This window comes from Mesocricetus auratus, unplaced genomic scaffold (assembly GCF_017639785.1).
Source record: "Mesocricetus auratus isolate SY011 unplaced genomic scaffold, BCM_Maur_2.0 Super-Scaffold_100004, whole genome shotgun sequence".
Classification (NCBI taxonomy): Eukaryota; Metazoa; Chordata; class Mammalia; order Rodentia; family Cricetidae; genus Mesocricetus; species Mesocricetus auratus.
Window position 1 is genome coordinate 6,619,332 of NW_024429189.1, and position 23,682 is coordinate 6,643,013.

At 52.1% G+C, this 23,682-nt stretch overlaps 3 protein-coding genes and 1 pseudogene across 3 annotated transcripts; all 4 read right to left on the reverse strand.

The window, feature by feature from the left end:
• Positions 1–29: 29 nt before the first annotated feature.
• Positions 30–153, reverse strand: LOC121140621 (annotated as a pseudogene).
• A 3,898-nt stretch (positions 154–4,051) lies between these two features.
• Positions 4,052–8,555, reverse strand: LOC121140330 (lipocalin). Its single transcript, XM_040745233.1, has 6 exons — positions 8,323–8,555; positions 7,526–7,662; positions 6,697–6,770; positions 6,379–6,486; positions 5,409–5,504; positions 4,052–4,710 (listed from the first exon to the last, which is right to left on the reverse strand). Exons 1-6 carry the CDS (start codon positions 8,482–8,484, stop codon positions 4,685–4,687), a joined length of 603 nt encoding a protein of 200 aa, XP_040601167.1. The 5' UTR covers positions 8,485–8,555; the 3' UTR covers positions 4,052–4,684.
• Positions 8,556–10,083: 1,528 nt separating this feature from the next.
• LOC101842827 (trichosurin-like) lies at positions 10,084–13,594 on the reverse strand. The gene is made up of 6 exons (XM_040744872.1): positions 13,440–13,594; positions 12,711–12,847; positions 12,407–12,480; positions 11,612–11,719; positions 11,332–11,433; positions 10,084–10,268 (listed from the first exon to the last, which is right to left on the reverse strand). Exons 1-6 carry the CDS (start codon positions 13,536–13,538, stop codon positions 10,252–10,254), a joined length of 537 nt encoding a protein of 178 aa, XP_040600806.1. The 5' UTR covers positions 13,539–13,594; the 3' UTR covers positions 10,084–10,251.
• A 6,085-nt stretch (positions 13,595–19,679) lies between these two features.
• Positions 19,680–22,653, reverse strand: LOC101843093 (vomeronasal secretory protein 1-like). The gene is made up of 7 exons (XM_005083763.4): positions 22,496–22,653; positions 22,059–22,180; positions 21,642–21,712; positions 21,301–21,411; positions 20,613–20,714; positions 20,424–20,450; positions 19,680–19,823 (listed from the first exon to the last, which is right to left on the reverse strand). The coding sequence occupies exons 1-6, from the start codon at positions 22,583–22,585 to the stop codon at positions 20,425–20,427; spliced, it is 522 nt and encodes a 173-aa protein (XP_005083820.1). The 5' UTR covers positions 22,586–22,653; the 3' UTR covers positions 19,680–19,823; position 20,424.
• Between the last annotated feature and the right edge of the window lie 1,029 nt (positions 22,654–23,682).

Genomic DNA, 23,682 nt, shown 5'->3' on the forward strand with positions numbered 1-23,682 from the left:
TTAAAATGTTTGACTTTTAAAATTGCTCTGTGAGTTGCTGACTTGAATTTCTTTTAAAAAATTTAATTTTGGTTTGAGATTAAGACAATTTCCAACAATTTCTCATAAGAACAGATACTACGCTTGATCTTAGCCAAAAGGCCGAGAAGCGATTCCAGCAATTTCTGAAATGGCCCTAAACACACTTTTGTTAATGCATGCTATTTGTACAAAGTGCATTATCACACGGTTCATAAATCAAAATTCTGACTGAAAGATGCTGAAGATCCTCTGTGTTCTGCAGCAGCAAATATTCATCCCAGGTTTAATCTTTGTGTAAAAATGAACAAGCATCCATCTCATTAGTACGCAAGATTGCTCTGATATTTAATAGTAAATTTGAAAAATACTAAAAATGGTATATAAACAAAATAATTATTTTAAATATTTTCTTTATGTTTTGTTAACAGTAAATGTTTAATTTGTGAACTTTATACATATATATGTATACATACATATTCATCTATCCATCGTCTGTCTGTCTGTCTATCTATCTATCTATCTATCTATCTATCTATCTATCTATCTATCTATCCATGTGTACCTGAACTTGTGGGTAAAATATCTCTGGTAGTCAAGTGTAGTGACACATGCTTTTGATCATGAAGTAGAGGGCGGGTGAATCTGTGAGGTTTTGTGTGTGTGTGTGTGTGTGTGTGTGTGTGTGTGTGTGTGTGTGTGTGTGTTTTAGGAGAGGAAAGGGTTTATTTGGATTATACTTCCAGGTCAAAGTGCACCACTGATGCAAGTCAGGGTAGGAGCTCAGTAGGAGCCAGAAGACAGGATGGCCTGCTATTCTTTTTATTATTATTATTCTTTTCTTTTTTATTATTACTTCAATTTTAAATAGCTTGTTTCACATGTCAATCCCAGTTCCCTCTCCCTCCCCTCCTCCTGCACCCCTCACCATCCCCCCAGCCTCCCACCCTATCCCCACTTCCTTCCACATAAGGGGATATCCAGAGTCTGTCATTTCATTTAGGGCAGGGTCCAGGCACTCCCTTAAGAGTCCAGGCTGAGAGACCATCCCTCTTTGTGCTATGGACACACGATGTCTGTTAGTATTCGAGGGATAAACACTGATCTACTGCCCAGGGCCCCATAAGTTGCCCAGGGCTCCTCACTGGCTCTCACACTCAGGGGGTCCAAATCAGTCCCATGCTGGCCTCCCAGCTGTCAGTCTGGGGTCCAAGAGCTCTCCCCTGTTCAGATCAGCTGTCTCTGCTGGTTTTGCCAGCCCATTCTTTGCCAATTTGCTCATCACTCCTCTCTCTCTGTCACTGGGTTCCATGGGTTCAGTTCAGTGCTTAATTGTGTGTTTGCCTCTGCTTCCATCAGTCACTGGATGAAGGCTCCAGGATGGTTATAGACATCAAGTTCATTATCAGGAATGGGCATTTAAGGTGGTCTTTCCACTATTGCTTAGCTTACCAGTTGGTGTCATCCCTTTAGATCACTAGAGGTCTCACTGGTGCCAGATCTGTTTTCTAACCTATGACTCCCTCTTCCCCCTATTCTAGCCCCCATTCAACCTTCCTGTTCCCCCATGACCTACTCTCTCTTCTTCTTCTCACCCTCTGAATCTGTGAGTTTTAAAACCAAGTTGGTCTACATGGCAAGTCCTAGGCCAGTCAGAGCTACACAGTGAAATCTTGTCTGTAAAAACACATAAAATCTCAGGGAAAATGGTCACAAGCATAAACATTTTAAGAAGTCCTGGTCTAGACCACCCTGTTCCTCATCACCAGAGCCCGGATGAACAAATACAGTAAACAACTAAACTTACACTAAGAACACATAGTTGTTCCTATTCCAAATTTGTCAGTGATGCCTGCCTTTGGTGTACCAGAGGTAAACATTTTGATAGTGCCTCTCTTTTCCCTTGAGTCTTATATCCTGGTGTCATCAGCTTGTCCCTGAAGTTTAATATTCATGTTATAGACAGTTCTGGATTTCTCTTTTTTTAAGAAAGTAATTAAAAAATACTCTGAGATCGCCAATTTTATCTCTCCTATGTTGCACTTGTTCCCTTATCTCTGCCTGCTGAAAAAATTATGCCTCTGCTGGCTGCTCCAGGCCCATGGTGAACCATCCCTGTGTGATCGTGGCTTGGTATCCCATCATCCTGTGTGCTCATGGCTTAGTGTGCTATCCTCCTTGTGTGCTTGTGACTTGGTATCCCATCATCCCCGTGTGATCATGGCTGGGCATCCCATCACCCCCATGTGATCATGGCTTGGTCTCCCATCATCCCTGTGTGTTCATGGCTTGATACCCCATCATCCATGTATGCTCGTGGCTTGGTATCCCATCATCCCTGTGTGCTCATAGCTTGGCAACCCATCAGGTTCTGTTGGTCTTCTGTCTTGACCTGCTGCCACATGATTATCAGCCTCTCTCTACATGAGGGTGGAAGGGTGGGTCTGTATTCGTTGCTTTTCTTTTTAAAACTTTTATGCCTTCATGCAAATTTCAGAATCATTTTACAGTTTGGGAAGAATTCCTTCCAGGAACTTTTGTAGAACAAGATCCCTTGAGCAAAACAGCTGCCATTTTCATCAGATCGACTGTGCCTGCTGGCAAGGGTCCAACACAACGGGGCTTGTTGACAATTGACATTCCCTCATAGAAGGAAGTGGGGGGGTGTCTTGAGAGGTGCTAGAGTGTATGGGAGGGGTAGTTAATTGAGAGGAGCTCCATTTATGAGGTTATGGGAAGTCACCATCCACATTGGGTGAAGACTTTCCAGTGTTGAAGCTTTGGAGTCACCCATACTTCTGTAAGTAAGACAGGTAAACTCACTGGTTCCCCAAGCTGAACTTAGGTTTGCCACTGGCACCTTGAGAGGAGCGGGTACTCAGGGAGGAGTACCCGCAACCAGACATTGAATTCCTTAGTGTGTAGAGTAAACAGAGAGTTATTAAATCTTTATCATATTGTGAGAAATAATCGTTATGGCCCATTTTCAGTACTCTTAGAGCTCATGAGAGTTACAGATAAAAGGAAGCTATTGGTCCTTCTCCCTTCCAGCCTGGGGGCTGGTGCTTGTCTCAGAGCCAGGAAGCTGCAGGCAGTCTGCTACATGACGGAGTCCATAATCAGAAAAGGGGCGGACTCAAGTCCTAGGATACTCATTAGATAAGATTTTGTGTCCTGAACCAATAGCGTGGGGAATTTGGAAAGGAGTGGGGTGTACCAGAAGAATGTGACAAGAATGCCAGTCTCTGGGTGACTCTTCAGGGCTTCTTATGACGAGAGACTTTAAAACCATTCTCTCAGGTTTGAGAGATGGCTCACTGGTTAAGATCACTTGCTGCTCTTGCAGAGGATCTGAGTTTGATACTTTTCTGGCTTTCTATGGTACTGCTTTCTCTCTCACTCTTTGTCTGTCTGTCTGTCTGTCTGTCTGTCTCTGTCTCACACACACATACCTTCAAAAACAAAAAACAGAAAGAAAACCCTCTCTGTCTGTCTGTCTGTCTGTCTCTGTCTCTCTCTCTCTCTCTCTCTCTCTCTCTCTCTCTCTCTCTCACACACACACACACCTTCAAAAACAACAACAACAAAAAACAGAAAGAAAACCCAAACAAACTACCATCTCATGTCAAATCGGCCTTGGTGGCTGGAGTAAGAATGGTCCCCATTGACTTGTATGTGTAAATGCTTAGTCACTAGGGAGTGCTGCTGCTTGAGAGGGTTAGGGGGATTAGGAGAAGCGTGTCACTGAGGGTAGGCTTTGAGGTTTCAAAAGCTCTGCCTCTCTCCCCTGCTGATTAGGATGTAGCTCTCAGCTACTGTGCTAAGTGCCATGCCTGTCTCTTCCCATCATGATGACGACGGACTAAGCCTCTGAAGCTGTAGTCAAGTCTCAAATAAACACTTCCTTTATAATAGTTGCCTTGGTCACTGTCTTTTCACATCAACAGAACAGTGATTAAGATACCAGCTATGCCATTTGGCCCGTTTCTCCACGCTAGTCCCTTTTTACAGAATACTGTATTAAAATAACTGCTCACTTTCACCAGTCTCTTTTATTTATTACAGAGTGAGGGGCATGTTTCCCAAAACGCAGAAGGTTACACAGGAATGTCACATCTCTACGTATTCAAGTTACTTTTTTTTGCCTGCTACCAAAGATGAATAGAAGTCAGGTCTTGGGTGTGTTGGGCAAGCACCCTGCCTCTGGACCAATCCTCATCCCCAAAATAAACTTTTGTGTCCAAGAATGGGGCATTTTCTGTAAGAACAGCTAAATTTGCTCACCTTCTTTCAAGTTCATAGCTCTTAAACCTCCTAAATGTTCCTTCAGCCATAGGCCAGGTGAGAGCCTTGGGGACTCTTTGTGTTATTTGATGGGACTTGGTTGCCACAGGGAGGAAGGGGATGGGGAAGACCAGGCAGACAGGGCTCAGCTCTGGGCTCCAGGCTCCAGGCCCCAGGCCCCAGACCCCAGGCCCCAGACTCCAGGCTCCAGGCTCCAGGCTCCAGGCTCCAGGCTCCAGGCTCCAGGCTCCAGGCTCCAGGCCCCTAGGAGCTGCAGAGGGGCTTCCTGAGCTGCTGGCTGTGGTGAGGAGGAGGAAGGGAGGCTGGGGCAGCAGAAGGTGAAGGGGCCCAGGTGGGAAGAAGCCTCAAGCAGCAGCCTCATCTAGGCCCTATTTGGGGGACACTGGTCTGTGAAAAGGAAGAGAAATGGTAGGATTAAGGTCTTCATTCGACTTCTTTCAAATCAGCCAAGAAACCAACCGCAACAGAAAAGTGTTGAGTCCCCAAAACTGCCCTGCCTCCTGCCCTTGGGCCCCCATGATGGCCACACCCTACATAGCCTGTGCTCTGGCAGAGGCCCATCCCCCACATCCTCCGCATGTTCTCTCTTCCAGGGAACATCCTTCCTGACCTCTGCACATGCAAGGAGTCCCCTGCAGCCTCTGCCCCTGACAAATGGCCCCATCACAGCCTGCTTTGTCCTCTGCTGCTGTCTGCTTAGTATGTCTGAACCTGTCTTGTTCCACAGACAGGGCTGTGCGTTGGCTGGTCAATTAAATGATGCCCTGAGTGGTGATGCAAAGGGCTGGATGCTGGGGTCAGGAGACCCTGAGATCTGGACCACACCCAGGCCTCTTCCTGGTTGTGTCCTTCTCCCTTATTATGGGCTGTCTCTGAGCCACACCCATGGCATGGAGTCAGTAAGTGTCCTCATCACTGTGTCTCAAGGTACCACGCGACACCTGGCAGGGGAAGCATCTTGCACAGGCCTGGCCAGAAGAACAACATCAAGAAGGCTATTCTTGTGCTGCTAATGCACCATGCAGTGGATGAGAGAGGGAGGCACCCTTTAAGCAGCTGTGGAGCAGCTGGAAGGCAGCTCTTACCAGCCATGTTGAAGATGGGGGCCTTTTGAAGGTGGAATTTCTCCACAAACATCAGGTATTTCCCCAGCCATGTAGGGTCCTCAGGCAGTCTTCTGGCTGAAATTAGACAGCTGGTAGTGAGGTTAAGCTCTCCCAGCTCTCAGTTCTCCTGTATAAAAAGGAGGGAGCAGAGCCCAGGCAGGGTTCAGAGGCCCTGACCATCGCCACCTGACACCGGGTCTCCTGAGTTGCAGGGGTGTTTTGGGGTTGGTCAGATCACTGTGCCACCTCTCTGGTTACCTCCCAGACCCAGCACCTCCTTCTCTCAGTGATCACAACGGTCCCTTGTGTCTTCTATAAGCGTGTCGGGGGCAACCAATGTGACCCAGTCGGTGGAGCACGTGCCCAGTATGCAGAAGCCATGAGTTCTATTCCCAACACAGAAAAAGGGAAAAGGGGCCAAGGACAGGTCTGATTCTGGCAGTCTAACTCCTCTCTAATAAACAAGTGAGGCTGGCATCCTCCTCTCGAAGCAGGTGTCCCTGCCCCGCCCCCGCCCCGCCCCCGCTGGCCCCTGATCCTTCTCAGAGCTCAAGGCTCTTGGCTATCTTCAGTGTCACTCAGGACACTGGATATAGCCGACCCCACCTACTTCCAGACTTCAAGACGGAAGAGCTGCTTGACATCCCTCATAAACCCTTTTGGGGAACCTGAAAGGACCCAGTTACTACTAATCCCAGGACATCACCAGACTGCAGCAGACACTTGATGCTTGTTGACAGAATAAGAGTGAGTGGGTGGGCGACTGAATGAGCGAATGAGTGTGTGACAGAGCACTTGGTACCTGTGGTGGTGGCAGGTGTGGCTGCAGCCATCATGAGACCCCCCCCCACCTTCCAGACAGAAAGTCTCTGGTCAGACAAGGGAGGGACCAACACCTACCCACAAGACCTAGACACAGCAGCCAGGGCTGGGGAGAGCCATCACCTACCCAGAAGTGCCCACAGGTTGACGACTTCATTGTCCTCAAAGCGGACATAAAGAATAAGGTTGCTGTAGTCGGTGCTGACGAAATGGACATGCATGCTGCCGTCTTCAACTATGGAGAACCGGGTGTGACATGATGCTTCTGCCCTTTGTCCCCAGGATGCCACTTCCCCACAGAGAACAGGACACTACAGAGAAGATGTGTGTGGCCTGCCCAAAGCTGGTAGCTCCTTCAGGGGTTGGGCTTTGAGAAGGGTGTCTGGACTCCCCAGCTAGACCGCTCCCTTCGGCGTAGCACCTGCGTTCCCCAGGAAGTACTCACAGGTTCCTTGGTACTGGCCTTGGAGCCCCGTTGGGTGGACGGTAATGTTTATTGCTGTGCATAACCCCTCTCCTCTAGAAAGGAGAGGAATTTCTGTGCATTTCTGCTTCAGAGGGTGGCTGGCTCGGGGCACAGAGAAACATGGGAGGTGACCCTGGCTGAGATCCCTGAAGCCCTCCCCGGTTCTCAGCTGCCACTGTTTGGGAGCCGCCATCACTGCGGTTAGGCAGGTGGGGAGAGAGGGTGGTAGCCACAGGGAGTAGGGAAAGGGGTCCTGCTCATAGTTGATGGATGATGGGCCTGTTCACACGAAACCAAACCCCCCAGGGATGTTGAGGCCAAACTGTCCTCTGAGAGTTGGGTCTTGGGATCACAGCTCTGACCTGTTTGTCTCTGACTGTTCCTGTGCTGTACAGACAAGGCTCATGTTTCATGGGGTCCAGCCTGGTCTTGGACTCATTATAGAGCTAAGGGTGGCCTTAAACTCCGGATAATCCTGATTCTACTTCACAAATGCTGGGATTAAAGATATGTGCCGCTAAGTTCAGGTAATTCGCCACTTTTAAATGACAAGATTGAACATTAAAGAGCCAGACTAGGGACTCCCCCATGGCCAGAGGCCGGAACACATGGTTGGCATCTTGGAGGGCATGGCAGCGGGCCTGGCAGCTGACTGTGGGCCTTTTCTGCAGCTCTTTCTCTTAAGCCTGGAGGCATGCACTCTGCAAGCCACAGCCTTCAGTCTGGCACAGTATCTCGGTCCCTCTGGCCACCCATGCTAACCCCTCAGGGCTCTGGGCAAATAATAGGAGTTACCACAAGCACTCACTTCTCAAGCAGCACAAAGTCCACATCCCCACCATCTCTGGTCCCAATGGAGTGGAGAGAAAGTCTTAGGGGGTCAGTGGGCAAGACCAGGTCCCTGTGGCTAGTGGCCAGCTGGATGGTAAGCCATTGTCCTTCCACCTGCAGGAGTGTGGGCATGGGGACCAGAGAGATGGCTAGTTCTGAGTTTCCAGTCGTACAGATAATAAAGCTGTAAGCCTGGTCAGTAAACGGGCACGTGTGCCCAGAATGTACGCTGGCCAACCCCACCCCACCCCCGATATCAGTGAACTCCTGTGACAAAGTGTGAGCTGTGACGTTCCACTTGGAAATATTTCCCTCCATTCTGCTCCAGCTTTCCTTCCCTCTCTGCCCCCTTCCTCCATGTGTCCCCCTTTTCCTCAGCGCCCCCACCCCTCCAATCTCTGTTCCTCAGATTCATTGTGCCCTAGAACTGCTCCCACTAACCCTCCCAGCCTGGTACTATCCAGTTCCCATACCTGATTCTGGGCACCAAGATGGACAGGCAGAGGCAGACAGGAGCCCAGGACACACTTTGTGCTGCATGTCACCCTAGTGGGGACCTGTCATCTCAGCTCTGACCCTGTTTCCACAGCCAAGGCTCTACAGACTCTGAGTCTGCTCTTGGACCATCAGCTTCCATTACCAGAGTTAATTAATGGTCCCTGGGTCTACCAGAGTTCCTGGAAAGCTGGGCTAACTTTCTAAACACACCCTCAGTGTGATACTGTACCCAATCCTTATCCCAGCACTGAGTCTGGGCCTGGCCACCACACTCACCTTGCGTGCATCAAAGTCTGGCTGCAATGGCACCTCGTCCAGAGTCTTCTGGGCTAGGTCTACATTAAAGGCCAACAGCAGCAGCCAGCCCCTCACCAGTGTCATGGCACCTGGGGCGAAGAGCCGCAGGTCCCAGCAGCTCCCCGTCTCTGAGAGCGTCATAAGGAGCTCCTAAGCAGCTTCTGGCTCACCCTGTGCCTCCCAGCCCTGCACATTCCAGTCTTCCCTAGGACTGAAGCAAGCTGGGCGCCACTCAAGTCAGTGAGGCAAAAACATGGAGAGCCTGTTGGGGCAGCTTAAGCACGTTGCAAGGCTGTCCTAGGAGTGGCTGGTGGTTAGAAGAAGGCCAGAGGCATGCCTGCTGCTCCCTCAGACGTAGGCCCTTGTTCCCAGGTCTGCCATCTTTCTGGTGTGTCCATCCACCAGTCACTGGAGCAGGAGTGGAAGGAAGGACTCTCCTACACCCTCGTTCACCTCACGCTCATATAGTTCCTTCCCTGGCTGTGAAGGGGAGCACGGGTGCATAGATTTAGTCTCTCTGGAAAGCACTTGAGGAATGGGAGTGTACTGCCAGTGGGGCTGTTACTATACCTGCTTATCTTGAATGCCCCTCACCACCCCTCTCCGCAGCCTCATGGCCACTCTGTCCCATGGATCCCGGATAGCACGGGGTAGCCACTTTCCTAGTGCCTTCCTTTGCTTTAGAGTCAGACCCCAGGCTCGCTCACTCCTTCTTGATGCCACATTTGATAGCTCATGCCAGATGTGACACCTTGCTCTATACTGTCTTCTTCTCTGGCCTTTTTCCCGGGCCTTGACCTCTTTTGTTCTGCCGGGACCTGGCTCAGGGACACTCTAGAGAACTGTACAAAGGGGCCAGTTCCGTCTCTGGGTTTGGTGTAGGACTAGCTTGTCACGGGGTCATCAGAGGTCCAGCTTTCCACTGCGGTTGAGTTAGCTGGCCTTCGCCAGGCATTTGCCTGCTCCTTCCCTCCGTGGCTAAGTTGACTTACAGCCATTGGCTTCTAAGGCAGGAGACAGTCATTTGTTGGGGGAGGTCAGAGGAGCAGCACGGGAGGGCCTGGTCTAACCTGCAAGATCTTCCTGTCAAGGCACAGCTCCCTTGGGTGAGGTCCTAGCCTGCACTCCTGGCCCCAGGTACAATGACTCAAGCTTTGAGAAACCTCATGACGTGTCTGTCCTTCATGTCCTAGAAGACAGAAAATCCCTGCCCATGACTGACCCGGCCTTGACTATTCCTATAATAAGAGCCTGTCCAGGTTCCAGGAAGGGAGGGTGGGCAAGGACTCTGGGAAGGTGGCAATGCTGCCTCCTCCTGCTCCTTAGGCCATTCAGGTTTGCCTACTCAGACATACAGAGATGTGTCGTCTCCAGGTCTGGTCTGGATAGCTCTGTCTCGGGAATCCAGAACTCCCTGAGGCCCCTCAGAGCCCAGCTGCTACCCTGGGCATGAGATTTCTACCTGGGGGTACTGTCCCTGCCCCACCTTATAGAAAGCTAGGTGGATACCACCCCTCCCTGTGGGAAGTCCCTGTGGCTTTTGGGTACAGATAAGAAGGCAACCAGAGCCGGGCGGTGGTGGCACACGCCTTTAATCCCAGCACTCGGGAGGCAGAGGCAGGCAGATCTCTGTGAGTTCGAGGCCAGACTGGACCGACAATCTCCAAAACAATACAGAGAAACTCTGTCTCGTAAAAACCAAAAAAAAAAAAAAAAAAAAAAAAGAAGGCAACCAGAGGCCATGAGCAGATGCTGAGTTTATTCGTTGCATGAGGAAGGGTGGGTGGGAGTTGGCAGATGGTTAGGAGTTGATGATCAAAACCACCAAGAGATGGATGCCACGGACAATGCTGACTCTTGGGTTCCAAAGGCCTGGACCTGGGGAAAGCAGATGCCCTGTGGCTGATCTCAGGAACCGTTACAATCTAGGGAAGCACAAGACTCCAGATCAGCATCTTGAAGTTTCTCTCTGTCCCTTCCTCCCAGTGCTCAGCCTCTTCCCTCCCTCACCTTACTGTCCCTATCTCCTGGGTCTTGCATACCCAGGAACATAGCGTGGTCGAACAAACTCTCCATAAGGGTCATATTCCCTGAAGGTCACCAAACCCCCAGCCTGTGTCCCCACCTTGGGGTGTGTTCCTAAGACAATGGTTTTAAGGAGCCTACGAAGTCTCTCCTCACTTTGTACTGCTATGGTGGACATGGTTAATAGAGCTCCCTCTGCTTTCTTATGGATGTGAAGAGGCAATCTGGAAATCCAGGAGACCAAATTGAGAGGAAAGCCCCCAATTCTTTCTCCTGGGGGCCCCTGGGAAGGGGAGCGCTGCTTAGCCCAGCAGAGTCATGAAAGGGTATGTGTACAGCAGGGGTTCTCAGCAAAGCATGGGTGAACATGAACAGAAGTGTCTGGGAATATAGCGTGTGCATACACAAAGGATGTGTGCAGAAGTATGCACACACACACACACACACACACACACGCACGCACGCACGCACACACACTCACTCAAGATGTGTGCCAAGATACTTGCTCATGCTCCCCAGGACCCTGGAGAGAGGCAGAGTCTTCCTGGACCCATCTGATGTTCTAATTCAGGCAGGGCCCTGGGCACAGCATCCTTCACAAACCCTGGCTGCTATACTCTGGGATTATACATTGCAGAATGTTCCCTGGAAAAGTCTATCTGCCAGACTATGGATGATGAAGACTGGAAAGAGTCTAGTCACCTACTGACGCAGGAGCTACTTCTTGTTATGGACCAAAGAGGAAGCAACCTGGATCACAGTTCATTACCTGAGTCCTCTTCTCCCTCCAGAGCACCCTCTTCAGATCAGCCCTAGCTCTGCTAAGCCCCACACAGACCTCTCATCCTGCCATCCCCTTAACACTGTGACTTCCTACAGCATAGACTTCCAAAGGAGTCACAGTCATCATGGCCACTGTGGCTGGGGTCCCACAGAGAAGAAGCTGTAGGAAAATAGGCTTACGATTCAGGGACACGTCCACAATGCTGTCTGGTGCAATGCCTCTTCTGGATGTGTGCCTCTTATAGGGCTCCAGCCCACGCTTACCTGCGTACAGAGTCCTGCCTGCAGCCAGCAGGATCGAAAGTGTAGTTGAGCAAAGAGACCCGTAAGAGGGGTGTACTTGGGGCAGGGAGAGCAGCTAACGCCCCTAGTCTCCCCACCCTCCCGACCGCCTCTCCAACTCAAAGGTCCTGCCATTCTCTGCAGTCTTGAGGCTGTTGTGGGTGGGAATGGCACCCACCATGGAGCTCAACCACGATGAGCGTATTTCCTTCGCTGTGGTTTTCCAAGTCCATGATGGTGAATTCCTCCGTGACAGCCACAAATGTCAGATAGTTTTTGCCTTGGTCTAGGACAAGAAACCAAATGTTCATGACACAACATTGGGGCCTTGTGTCTCCTGGTGGCCAGAGCCTCCCCAGCTGGCACAGCCTGACTCGAGCTCCGCATGCTCTGCCCGTGGCATTCAACAGAGCCCAGGGCCCAAAGCCACCAGGCAGCCAGTCTCCTGCCTCTGCTCCTCTATCAGTCTTTCTCTCGCTCTGATTCCCCCAACTCTCTTCCTCTGTCTCTTGATCTGAGTCAGGAGGGCGTGTCCAATGAAGGGGAAGGGCTCAAGAGTCTCCTCCTCTGTTTCTCCCGTTATCCGGACTCCTGTCCCCACCCCCACACTGCCTTGTGTTCCTTTAGCCTGAGCAACAATGTTCCAAAGGGAAATCCTTACACAGTACCCCGGAGCCACAGCTGGGTGAGGTCTCCTGAGTCCCTCCTCCCTCCCAGCCCCCCTTACACCGCTTGTCATGTGAAGATGGGTCAGCTCTGTGCTGAATCCACAGGGAGAGAGGATTCAGGACGACTGTGGGGAGCCCTGGGAACCCAGCCTTCTTGGATTTTTGGATTTCTGAAGACATAGCTGCTAGGTCTATGTGGTTACCATCCCCGTCCTTCCTGACCAGCCACTTTTGAACTCCAGCAGCTCATGTCCCCCACCCCACCCCAAGGCCCCAGGGAGGAAGTGGCAGCTACTGTAACTCACACTCAAAGGTGTAGCGTCCGGGGATTCCAGTCTTCTCTGCCACATAGAATTCCTTCACGCACTTTCCACCTTGTCTAAGAGGAAAATAGCCTTCCTGAGCCACGCCTGAGGGACTGGGTCCTATAAGGTCACCTGGATGACCCAGAGGGAGCGCCGGATGCTGCCCCACCTCCAGGGAGCAGGCCAGAGGATCAGTATCATCAGGGCCCACTCAGGGCCTGAGCTCTGGAGAGCTGGGGGTCTGGGAGACGGTGGAGAGGTGGCCCTGCAGAGTCTGATTAGAGGTCTGAGCATGCCATACTACCTGTGGAAGTAGGTGACATTCAGGTTGCCATTGTCCAGGAGGGCAATGCCAGTCATGAAGCACCGGTAAGCACCTCCTTCCTCAATGACAGACCAGTCAGTGGAAGCCAGATTGACGGTGCTCCATTGTCCCGTCACCTGCAGAGTAAGGTTCTATCCTGACCACAGAGTCCTGGGGAGCCATCTTCCTGGATAGTGGATCACAGCAGGGAGGAGCCCGGCACTTTCTGCAGAGGTATAAAGTGTGGACCTCACCTCATCTCTTACTGTGTGCTGAGGAGGAGCCTTGGGGACTACTGACTCTTTCCCACCACCCCCAATCAGACAGGCCAGCACAGAATATCCACTAGCGACTGGACAATGCTGGTAGAATTTGGTGACTCTATTCTCCAGATCCCTGAAGAGGGATGGTGCCCTCTACCAAATGAGGGCCTCAGGGTCTCTGTGCAATGACACATAGTAGAGGGCCTAGTTATCTCATCTCTCCTATTTGGTCCCTAGGTTCAAGCTCCTCCTGGTGCCTGGTCAGCTGCAGCAGGGCTTTCAAGTAGCTCACACTCTGGGGGACCTAGTAAAGTATCCCCTGATCCGCTGTCCTCAAGTAAAATGCCACTCCTTTGGTGCCCCTTGCTGTGAGTTGCTGTCAAGTCACCGCAGGGTGATAGAGACCTGGAAAATACTTCCATATATGGGACGGTCCCCTGCTCTATTCAGAGTCCCTGAGCATCACCTGCTCAGGGCTGAAGCCCGGCTGCACGGGAACCTCACTTTGGTCCTGCAGGGTCCAGGCCAGGCCCAGCCCCACAGTCAGCAGCAGTAGACGCTTCATTCCTCTGCTGTGTCTTCTTGGGATGAGTGCTCAGGATGTGGGTGCGCAGAGGCCCCCGCTGGGAACATATATACTGTTCAGAGGCAGGAAGTCCTTCTGCCCCTCCCGGACCCACAGGAGCCAGCAGGGAGTTCAGGGGAGGATGCTGTCAGCCCTGGGGCTGCAAAATGCTCCCATTGAAAGGTCAGGGTGCAGGCCAGGACTGGGTCATTATGTGACTTGGCTTCTAGACTGAGATGTCTTTGTGAGTAGGCCTGGGACACCTTAGACGTGGCACCTCATCGGCCTGGAGAGATAACCAAGGGCCAAGCCCTCAATCTCAGCAGGTGACAGCTGGGCAGGGTATACATGTTCTTCTAGAGAGAGGCCATGGTTTCACTGGACTCTCGAGGCGGCCAGCACCCTAGAACTGAGCTACCATGGAGCATGAGGCCTGTGCTTTTGCCCACAGGGTCCTGTTCCCGGCCTTTCAGCCTCTAACCTCAGTGGCTTATTATTGCCGTGGGATCATATGTGGATGTTGACCCCTGAGGAAGCTGGGCCAGGCCACTCTGTGACATGGCTGTGGAGCAGTCGAGTCTGACTATGCCGTGTGTTTAGAAAAGGGTCGGTCTTCACGGCGGGCCTACTGCCAACTTCAAGCTATAGCCTCAATTCTTTGCAAGATGTTCCAGGTTCTAGGAGGTGCCGTGGGGGTACAGAGACCAGGGGTCCAGACATAAATAGTGCTGAACCATGAGAGGACACCCTCAGGTACGCTCTGTGCCCTCCTTCCCATGTGCCCGTGGAAGCCCCGAATAGCCAAGGCTTCCCTGCTTTCGCGGCCCCAGCTCCAGTGTTGGACTGGAGGCTATTCAGCCAGTGAGACTAAAAGGATTATGGATCTGAAGGTCAGCACCGTAACTGATCACACGCGCACGCGGAAGGGCTCACGGCCATTCGGTTGGGGTTGGCAAGGAGAGCTGAGTTCCTAATCTCCAGGTCGCAGGTAGGTCAGGGGCACTCCAGGGGTCTTGGGTGGAAGGCCCACTGTGCTCCAGGATGAAACCCGGGGACTCCAGCTTGGTTGTTGCTCTGACTTAGGCTTTCTGACTGTTGTTCAGCTGCAGGTGCTCAGACCAGGTGGTGTAAGCGTGCACACATGCGTGTTGTGCATGTACACAAGTTCGTGGCTGTATACATCACGAGTGAGTGTACATGTATATATGTGTGCAGTATGATTGTGAGCCTACGACCCTGTGTACTTTACCTGTAAGTGTGCTTGCATATGAGAGCAAGCATGCATATGTGTGCACGAATGTACACATGCCAACACTTTCCTGCTTGATGCATGTTCACATACATGCAATTGCCTCTGTCAGGAAATTCACAGTTCTTGGAATGTTGTGGAAATTCCCACAATCACCTTGGGACACCCTGGACTTGTTCTCAGATATGTCCTCTCTAGGATCCGCCAAAGTATGCTGGGGGCCTGACAGACCTGAGCACAGCCTGGGGCCGGTGTTGACTCTAGGAATGTAGTGGAAATCTCCGGGCTGAGCCCACTGAGACAGGAACCAGCAAAAGAGGTAAGGGGTAGGGTGAAGCTGCAATATTATGAAGGACCTAGGTGAGGAGAGATGTCACTCTTCAAACCCTAGATACCAATGAGAAGCTTCCAGACAGGAGTGCTATGGGAGAGTCCATGTTCATCGAGTTGTTGAATACAGGACACAGAAGTTCCTGCATGAAGTTCCATAATGGGCAGTGCTCATCACAGACTTGGTGTCAGCACCACCTGGGCCAACACAGGCAAGGCTCCGGGTCCAGCATGCACGGCCAGCTGGGTCCCCAAGGTGTGAAGTGAAGCTTGGAGAAGGTGCTTGTCACTCTGTAAGATCACAGAGTCAGGCTGGGCCAGGTCCTTGTGTCCATTTGCTCAGGACGGTGAGAAGCTCTGGGCCTGCCCAGATCACACCCTGAGCCACTTTTCTCCTGTGGTACTGGGGGCTGTCCAGATGCGCGTCCCAAACATAGGTTATTATGTGCCCTCCTCTTCTGTGCCTGAGCATGAAGCCACACTCAGATCCCACCATCAAGAAGACAGGAAGATCGCTCATGGGAGTGCCTGGAGGATAACTAAGCCTCAATGGGCTCTACAGCCAGGCTGGACCAATGGTAAGAGCATGCTCAGTAGATGTCTCCTGACAGCCAGCCTGGGTCTGCCAGAGGGCCTTGACAACAGAGTCTGATGACGTGGACCTATGCACAATGACCACATCACCTCAGCAGACGCCTGCTCAATGGATCTCCTTCCATGGGGCAGGGTTGGGGAGTATATATGGCCAACCCCTTCCTGGAATAAACTGAGCTTGTTGGTTTAACTTGTTCCCAATACCTCTGTCGTTGGTGTCCTGTCCTGTCCTCACCACCAGGGGACACCCGTCAGGATGCTGCAACAAGCGCCCTTACCTTGGGCCTAGCCTACAGGGTAACCCCCAGAAACCCCTCCCACTGCCAGCTTCCTATGGCCAGGGGTGGGCCTTGACTCTCACATGGAATTCCCATTCTTGTAGGTCAGAAGCTTCCTGTGTCTGACTGTTCTAGGATTGGACACTTGTCCTAAGGCAGGTATGGTAGACAGGCAGCTACAGAGCTCTGGCGACACCTGTTGCGGCTGGCTTCTTATGTTGTCATTCACTGTGCTTTAGTGGGTGACTTAGTAGTCCCCGGGACTTCAGGCTTAGTGATGGCCAAGACAGTCTGAGAGACATCTGGCTTAGTTCCTGGGGCTCACAGGGATCACTTGCCGGGTGCCCTTGAACAATGTTTTAGGCCTTGGAAAGGTTCCCTTGGAAAGGTGTACGTGTTCCTGCCCATGGCATTCTGGGTCTGGCCTACGTCCTGTTGTTGAGTCATCTCCCATGGTTTTCTTGGCTGTGAACCATACAGAGAAATGCAAGATTGCCTACGGGCTATTGTGAAGCCTGAATCAGTTTTTCATATAAGAGAACTCAGCCTCTCTCTGCCAAATGGCAATCTGAGGACACAGGGACTAACTTAGAGGCTGTAGTGTTGGAATCTAGCTGCTATTCAGGTCACAATACCTTGTGGCAGCCCGTCCTCTTTCAAGATACCCACAGGCACCCTACAAAGACGTTATCTGTGAGTCTTTTGCTATCAGAGATCCTGGAGACAGAATCTCTCACTGGAGGTATTGGTGGCCACACATCCTGTTCCCCACCCTGTTTCTTGTCACTTTAGAGCCCACTGCAGGTGCCTGCTGCTGAGTCAGCTGGAGGAGGCCATGGGGTACATCCTAGCTCAGAACCAAGTGACCTGGATTCTGGTACCTGTTGGCTGATTCCATGTCTGGCTCCCTTTAGAGCCCTAGGCCTCCTTCCTTACATGGCTGGGTTTATAAGGTAAGAAGAAGCAAGAAGGCTCCCGTGTTTTCCCAGTGCCTGCACCTCAGCCTCAGGTGCAAAGTGGTGACACATCTCTCACCCTCAGGTGCAAAGTGGTGACACATCTCTCACCCTCATTGTCACTGCCCTCTGTTGGTTGGGTTTGCTAAGTGAACATGCCCAGAATCTGCCTCAGGGGACGGCGCCTACCTCTGCAAAGGGCCGAGGGGAATATCCAAGTCCCTTGCATCGGGGACTCGGGGGGCAGGGCATAGGGCAAGGGCACTCTCAGAGTGTGTGTTTGGAACTGTGGCTTCCCTGCGTAGCTTCTCACAAAGCTGCAGGGGAGGGGAGTATTCGTACTGAAGAAAGGGGTGGCTCCCAGTCAGTGAAATCTATGGAAGAAATGATTGTGATTAGTACTCCAGACAGGGGAAAGGAAGAAAGAAACCCGGAAAGGAAGGGCAGAGGATGGAGTTGAGTAGAGGTGTGACAAAACTGACCGTAAGTACCCAAGCAGCCAGACGATCACAGCTAAGGAAACACCTCCACCCACCCATCCACTGAGAAACGTGGGATGGAGATGATTATGACTCTGTGGTCCAAAGAGCATTTTCCCTAATGACACTGAAAGTCTGGTGTTTCTACCCATTACTGTTTGTAGAGGAGCTTAAAAAAGCATAGCTCCTTCCAAACAATGGCTTTGATCTCTGAGGATTTTAGAAAGATTATGTAACTCTTCGTAAAGTTACCATGAATGTGGTTTTGGGGGACCCCAGTCAGTGTTGATGGAAATCTGCACCGTGTCTCCCTAAGACTCCCACACACTGGGGGGCACAAAGGTGTCACACTGTGTCATGGGGGTGACTGGCTGGGCACCACGTGGACCTCCTCATCTACCAGGCAGAAGTCTGTAAACCACAAGAGAGGAGCTGGGCTGCCCTCTGCCTCCCGGCTCTGGTCAGAAGCACTGAGTTTAAACCAGGGTCTGACCCCAGCACAGCCCACTTTGGATTCTCACCTCTTGGGTGGCCTGGTCATGTGTTGCTCTCTGTCCCGCTGGCCCTCCTTACATGTGCTGCATAGAGACGCAGCCTCAGCACCGAGCTCACTCATGTCTCCACGGCCGCTCTGCCCTCTGGCCTTCTGAGTCTGTTTGACTCATGAGGGAGGCCTTGGGGCAGCATCCATCCCTCCCTCGCCCACGCAGAGGCTCTCGCCATCTGCACTGGAGACCTGACCACACCGTTTTGCTTGGACCTCATGATCAGACAGGGATAACCTGTGGAATTCTCGTCAGAGGGAGACTGCTGTCGGTGGGAAGAGCTGCCTCAGGATCCGGAGCCGAGAGCTGCTGTGCTCCCGCCCATGTCACACCCAGGTCTTGTTCCCACGAGAAACAGAGCTCCTGACAGCCCATCCTCACAGACCCTCCACGTTCAGGCCCTTCCTAGATCCTCACCTTGATTACCAGGCAGCATTCCGCATCTATCCACACGTGTGGTCATGTGAGCATGCATGTGTGTCTGTGTGCCTGTGAGTTCACATCTATGCATCTATGCATCAGTATGCTCACATGCATCTGTATGCATATATGTCTGTGTTCCCATGTGTGTATGTCTACGCGTCTATGTGTGCCTCTGTGTGTGCACATGTGTCTGAGTACACAGCCCATCTGTGATGTCAGTTTTCCGGAAATTGCCATAAAGCTGCTGTCTCAAAACAATAGGCTGATTGTCCAGCACTGCAGTGGGGGACACCCGGCCAATGGGGAACACTGAGCACAGCCCTCTCAGGGAAGCTGCATAACTGTAGGAAGCCTAGCAGTTTGCATTAGAGGCCTGTGTGTTGTGTAGAGGCCTTGGATGCTGGTCATCCCTATCAGTGACAATGTACCTGGGACGGGGGAGGTTTGAGCAGGAGGGTACATAGATTACAGAAAAATGCCTGGGTTCACATACCCCAAGAGAGGGGGAGGGAGAGGACAGAGAGGGGGGAGAGAGGAGAAAGAGAAGAGAGAGAGGCGAGAGAGGGAGGAAGAGAGGGAGAAGAGAGATTGGGGGACAGAGGGAGAGAGGAGAGAGCAAGGAAGAATGGGGAGAGAGGGGAGAGAGGGTAAAGAGAGGAGAGAGAGAAGAGAGAGGAGAGAGAGGAGAGAGAGAGAGAGAGAGAGAGAGAGAGAGAGAGAGAGAGAGAGAGAGAGAGAGAGAGAGAGAGAGAGAGAGAGAGAGATGTGGGCCTTAGCTGGCCCTTCATAATGCTCAGTGCAGTGATCTAAGACTAGAGCTGGTGAGCTCAGAATGGTCTAACACAGCCACTCCTGGAGCTGGGCCCTTCTCCACAGCAGCTCCTGTTTGTCAAGCCTGCAGAGTGAAGCCACAACACTGTCCCTACCCACTGAAACAAATTCTCAATGTCTTACTGTCTGTCCTGCTGGGCTTGGGGCTGTGCCCTGGTGTCATTCCTACTTCATACCCCAGGTGGTCCTCACCTTTGACTTGGAGCCACACCCTGTCATTGTCATGGGTCTCTTACTCATCACATTCACTGTCCAAAACCTGGGCTTTGGGGTGATGCGCCTACAAAAGGACCCAGGGGACCCTGGGACAGTCTTGAGCTTCCATGCCTACACCAAACAAGGCTGGGTGCTTCCTTGTCTCCTACCCATTTCTCACCCATCTTCCTTTGGACAGACAACCAAGGGGGACAAATACATCCACCCAGGGGGGCCACACACAGAGGCAGAGTCACCAGGGACTGCTGAAGCTCTTTATTGAGGGGGAGGGGGAAGAATAGGGATGAGAGAAGTCAGATGGCCTAGCAGGACACTCTTCCCATGTCCTGCAGAGGTTCTGGCGGGACTGCCCAGGGCTGCTTCGGAGCTTTCATTCCCCATGCTCTAGAAAGAAGAGAGAGAGTCTATGAGGTGAGGAGGCTAGAGCCAGTAAGGGGTTATGTGGGGGAAGGGATGGAGGGTGCTTTGGGGCAGCATCACAGGCCCTCAGAGATACAGGGCTAGCCTGTGCTGAATCAGGAATTTCTTCCTTCCGACTTCCCTCAGAAAAGCTCTGTGAGTGTAGTGGTTACCAGGTGAGGGTGTGACTGACAGGTGGGGGCCCTAAAGGATGTAGACATCGTGACTCCACCCTTCCTTAGGCAAGGTCTAGGACTTCCTGCTCCATTATCAAAGTGTCTTCATGCCACGCAGAGTAGGCGCATGGACACGGGGGAGGGGGCGTGAGCATCCTAGACTTAGAAAGAGATTAAGACGGACAAGGCATTGGCTGGGTGGGTGGCACCACACGTCCCACCACCAGCACATCCCACTGACGGGGTGAGGACAAAGAGGAAGCCTCTAATGACCTAGGAGCAAAGCAAAAGAAGCCCGGCGTGTTGGGACACAGAAACTGGGTAATCCCTACTGCAACTGAGGGCTTCCGGGTGGTTCTCGAGGCCCCGCTGAATCCCAAGGCTCTCGTCACCTTCAAGGGTCGCTTACCTTAGTGACTCTTTGCTTCACATTTTTCTGTAAAAAATGAAAAATAAAAGAAGAAAACCCAGAGATGAGAATGAGGCCTGGACAAGAGACCATCATATCTATGGCTCATAGTGTCCACACTGGGGACAGGGGACATAAGAGGGACAGAGTAGAGATAGAGAGGGAAGCATGGGTCCCATGTGTTCTCACCCATCTGCTCAGGTATGACCAGGCTCTCTGGTGAAAGTCCCTGTTTCTGTGTGAACTCCTTAAATTCTTCCAAGGCCTCCAGGTTTTCCTTCAGGTCCCTCCCTGTGGAAGGGATGGGTGAGCAGAGGGAGGTGTCCCCCACAGGTTTTCAAGGATTCGGTGCCACAGACAGGAGCACTGCCCGGCACCATAGGCTTCACCAAGGGCAGAAGAGGAGGTGTGGACTGTTGACACTGAGCTTGGGGGGCATCTGAGTGACCAAATGACCCTGGAACCAAAAGCCTTCTGGCCGGGGCCTGTAGCATCTTGAGCTTGACCTAAAAGGTTTCCATGTCCCAGAAGCACTGAGCTGAGAAGGTTCCTGTCAGGACACCAATGTCCTCACACAAACCATACCTGAAACCCCGCAGCCCAACAAAGCAGAACTGGCAGCCTCTGTCTGCGGTCAAGGGGTATAGCTGCTGCCTCTGTCCTGGATGGGCCCTGCTGGGCCTATAAGTCACTACAGCGAAATTCAGCGAGGTGGGTCCCGTCAGCCGGCAGCCTTGCACCCTGCTGTCACCGCCCATGAGAGGGAATGCTGCTCCTTTCATGTGTGGGGCCTGCTACCAGGGGATCGACTGCTCTGAAGAAGAGGAGCAGTGGGGCTAGGCATGGCTGTGGTAAGCTTGGGGAACTGGGAACTCACCCATGAGCTGGGTCGTTGTGAAGCTCATGCCCTCCACCTCCCCATAACAGTAGATCATCCAGTAGTCCTTCACAGAAGAGAGCTGCAGGTGCATGTGGCTCTTGCCCTCAACTGCGGAGGGGAAAAAAACAAGGTTGGCTCCACCCTGCAAACAGTCGCCTGGGTTTCTCTTCTGACTGCCGCCCCAGCCTCCAGTCATAGAGGCTCCAGTCATCAAAGTGTCCGGCCTGGCCTGAGTGCTGAGGACTCATCTGTGATGCCTCCTAGGGGTGGGACTTTCCAGGAAGCGCCCCCTCCCATGGGCTGCCATTGTCACCCATCCCTGGGCTGATGACACTCACAGGCACTGTAATGGCCAGGCACATCTGTTTTCTCCAAGATGGTGGTCACTTCAAAACACTGGCCGTATATCCTGGAATCAGAAACTATATGCAGTGGCCCTCTTGAACCCGACCCTCAGCTGGGCGGTGGTGGTGCATGCCTTTAACCTCAGCACTTGGGAGGCAGAGGCAGGCAGATGAGCTTGAGGCCAACCTGGTCTACAAAGTGAGTTCCAGGACAGCCAGGGCTACACAGAGAAAGCCTGCCTCAAAAAAACAAAAACAAAACTGACCCTCATGCTAACTGGGATCCACCCTCCTCATCCAGCCCCTGGAGTTCGTCTTTCCAAGTCAGAGGGATTTTTTTAAACTACCCATTGAGAAATGATGGACTAGGTAAGAGACCAACCACCACCCACGGGAGCCACAGACACTCACGCATGTGCCATAGAAAACTCCATATCGCCATTGTCCAGCACCAACACGAGTAGGGGGGAGACCTTCTCTATCGGGATCCCTTCTTTCATCACCAAGGCCCTCATGAACCACTTTCCAGAAAACTAAAAGATGAAATGTCCTCTTTGCCTGATGCCTGCCACCCTCCCTGCGGAATATATACCTTCCAACTACCAGTCATGCCTGACTAACCCATCCACCACCAAAACCTAGAAAGCCCACATGATGGACACCTGCTTCCTCCTAGGGTCCTAGGGCTGTCTTCCAGCACGTTTTCTGTCTCCAGCCCTGAGCCCAGGGAGTCCTGAACATGCACTGGGATTCCTTAACTCTGAACTGGTCTACCCCCTGGATCCAGAACCCAAGTCATCTTGTATTAGTAAAGCTGAGATGCCACCCTGCGCCCTGCCCTGACTCACATGCCTGCTATTCAAAGCAAGGGGCGAGGAGTCCTGGGCCTGCAGGGTGGCAACCAGGCAGAAGCTGATGGTCAGGAACAGAGTCTTCATCTCCAGGGTCTGCGTTCACAGTCAACAGGTCACTGGAGCTGGAAAGGCTCTCCCGGCCCCTCACTTGACCGCCCTTTATACAGCCCCACACAGGGTCCTTGGGGAACTTGGCACAAAGGACCAGGTCCTTCTGAGTTATGTCCACAGCCAGCTGGCAAGGGGAATGTCAGTGCTTATATAACAGATTGTTAAGACTTCAAGAGATCGACAGGCCATGGGCCATTCCAAAGTGTCAGCCACCGTTTGGAGTCCAAAGAAGCTGAGGGAGAATTAGGACCTGGGAGGAAATGCCACGTGACAAGCCTCCACACTGTCTGAAGTTCATGTGGACAGAATTAGAAGAGTCATATGTTTCTTCCCAATCCTCCTCAGAATCACCTTTGATCTGAGTCTAGAGGATTGCAAGGGCCAGCCAGTAGTTATTGGGGAGGTCAGAATGGGGAGACAGCAGATTTCAGACCCACCCCACCCTGTGTGCACCAACTCAGCTCCATGAGCCCTGAATCTGCTGTTCTGGGGGGAACTTTGCCCCTGCGTGTCCTGTAGGGTCCATCTTTTTTACTCAGGGCTCAGCCTGGTTATTGAGGTATCCTTCTAGATACACTCTCCATGCCCTCCCCTTCCGGCCATCTCTTCCCAGACCACTGGCAGGAGCGGCCTGGGGCTGCTGTAACTAAACCTCCAACCAGGTCTCCAGCACCTCACTTCTGCTCCCCTCAGAACAGAACTCCCCAGGGAGGCTGAGTGTGAAGACTGGGCCACATTGCCCCCAAAACTCTGGGTAGACTCCTTGGCTGACAGCTCCCCATGCCTCTGCCTGAGGTTTCCTTACCCACGTTCTGCCTGTCTTCACCTGGTCTTTTCTCCATCCCGAATGCCCCTCTGACTGCCTGTGACAAGGACTCTTGTCTGTGGATTTAGGCCACCCTAATACTTGATGACTTCATTTGCAATTCTTAATCACTACAGCAAGACCCCATTGTCCAAAAGAGTTCAGTCACGTGTCATTGAACCACACTGTCTTATAAGGCTGGCAGTCAGCCCTTCAGCACCTGGCCCTCTCTTGACAGTCTCCTTGTCCTTGCAGATTAGCAGAA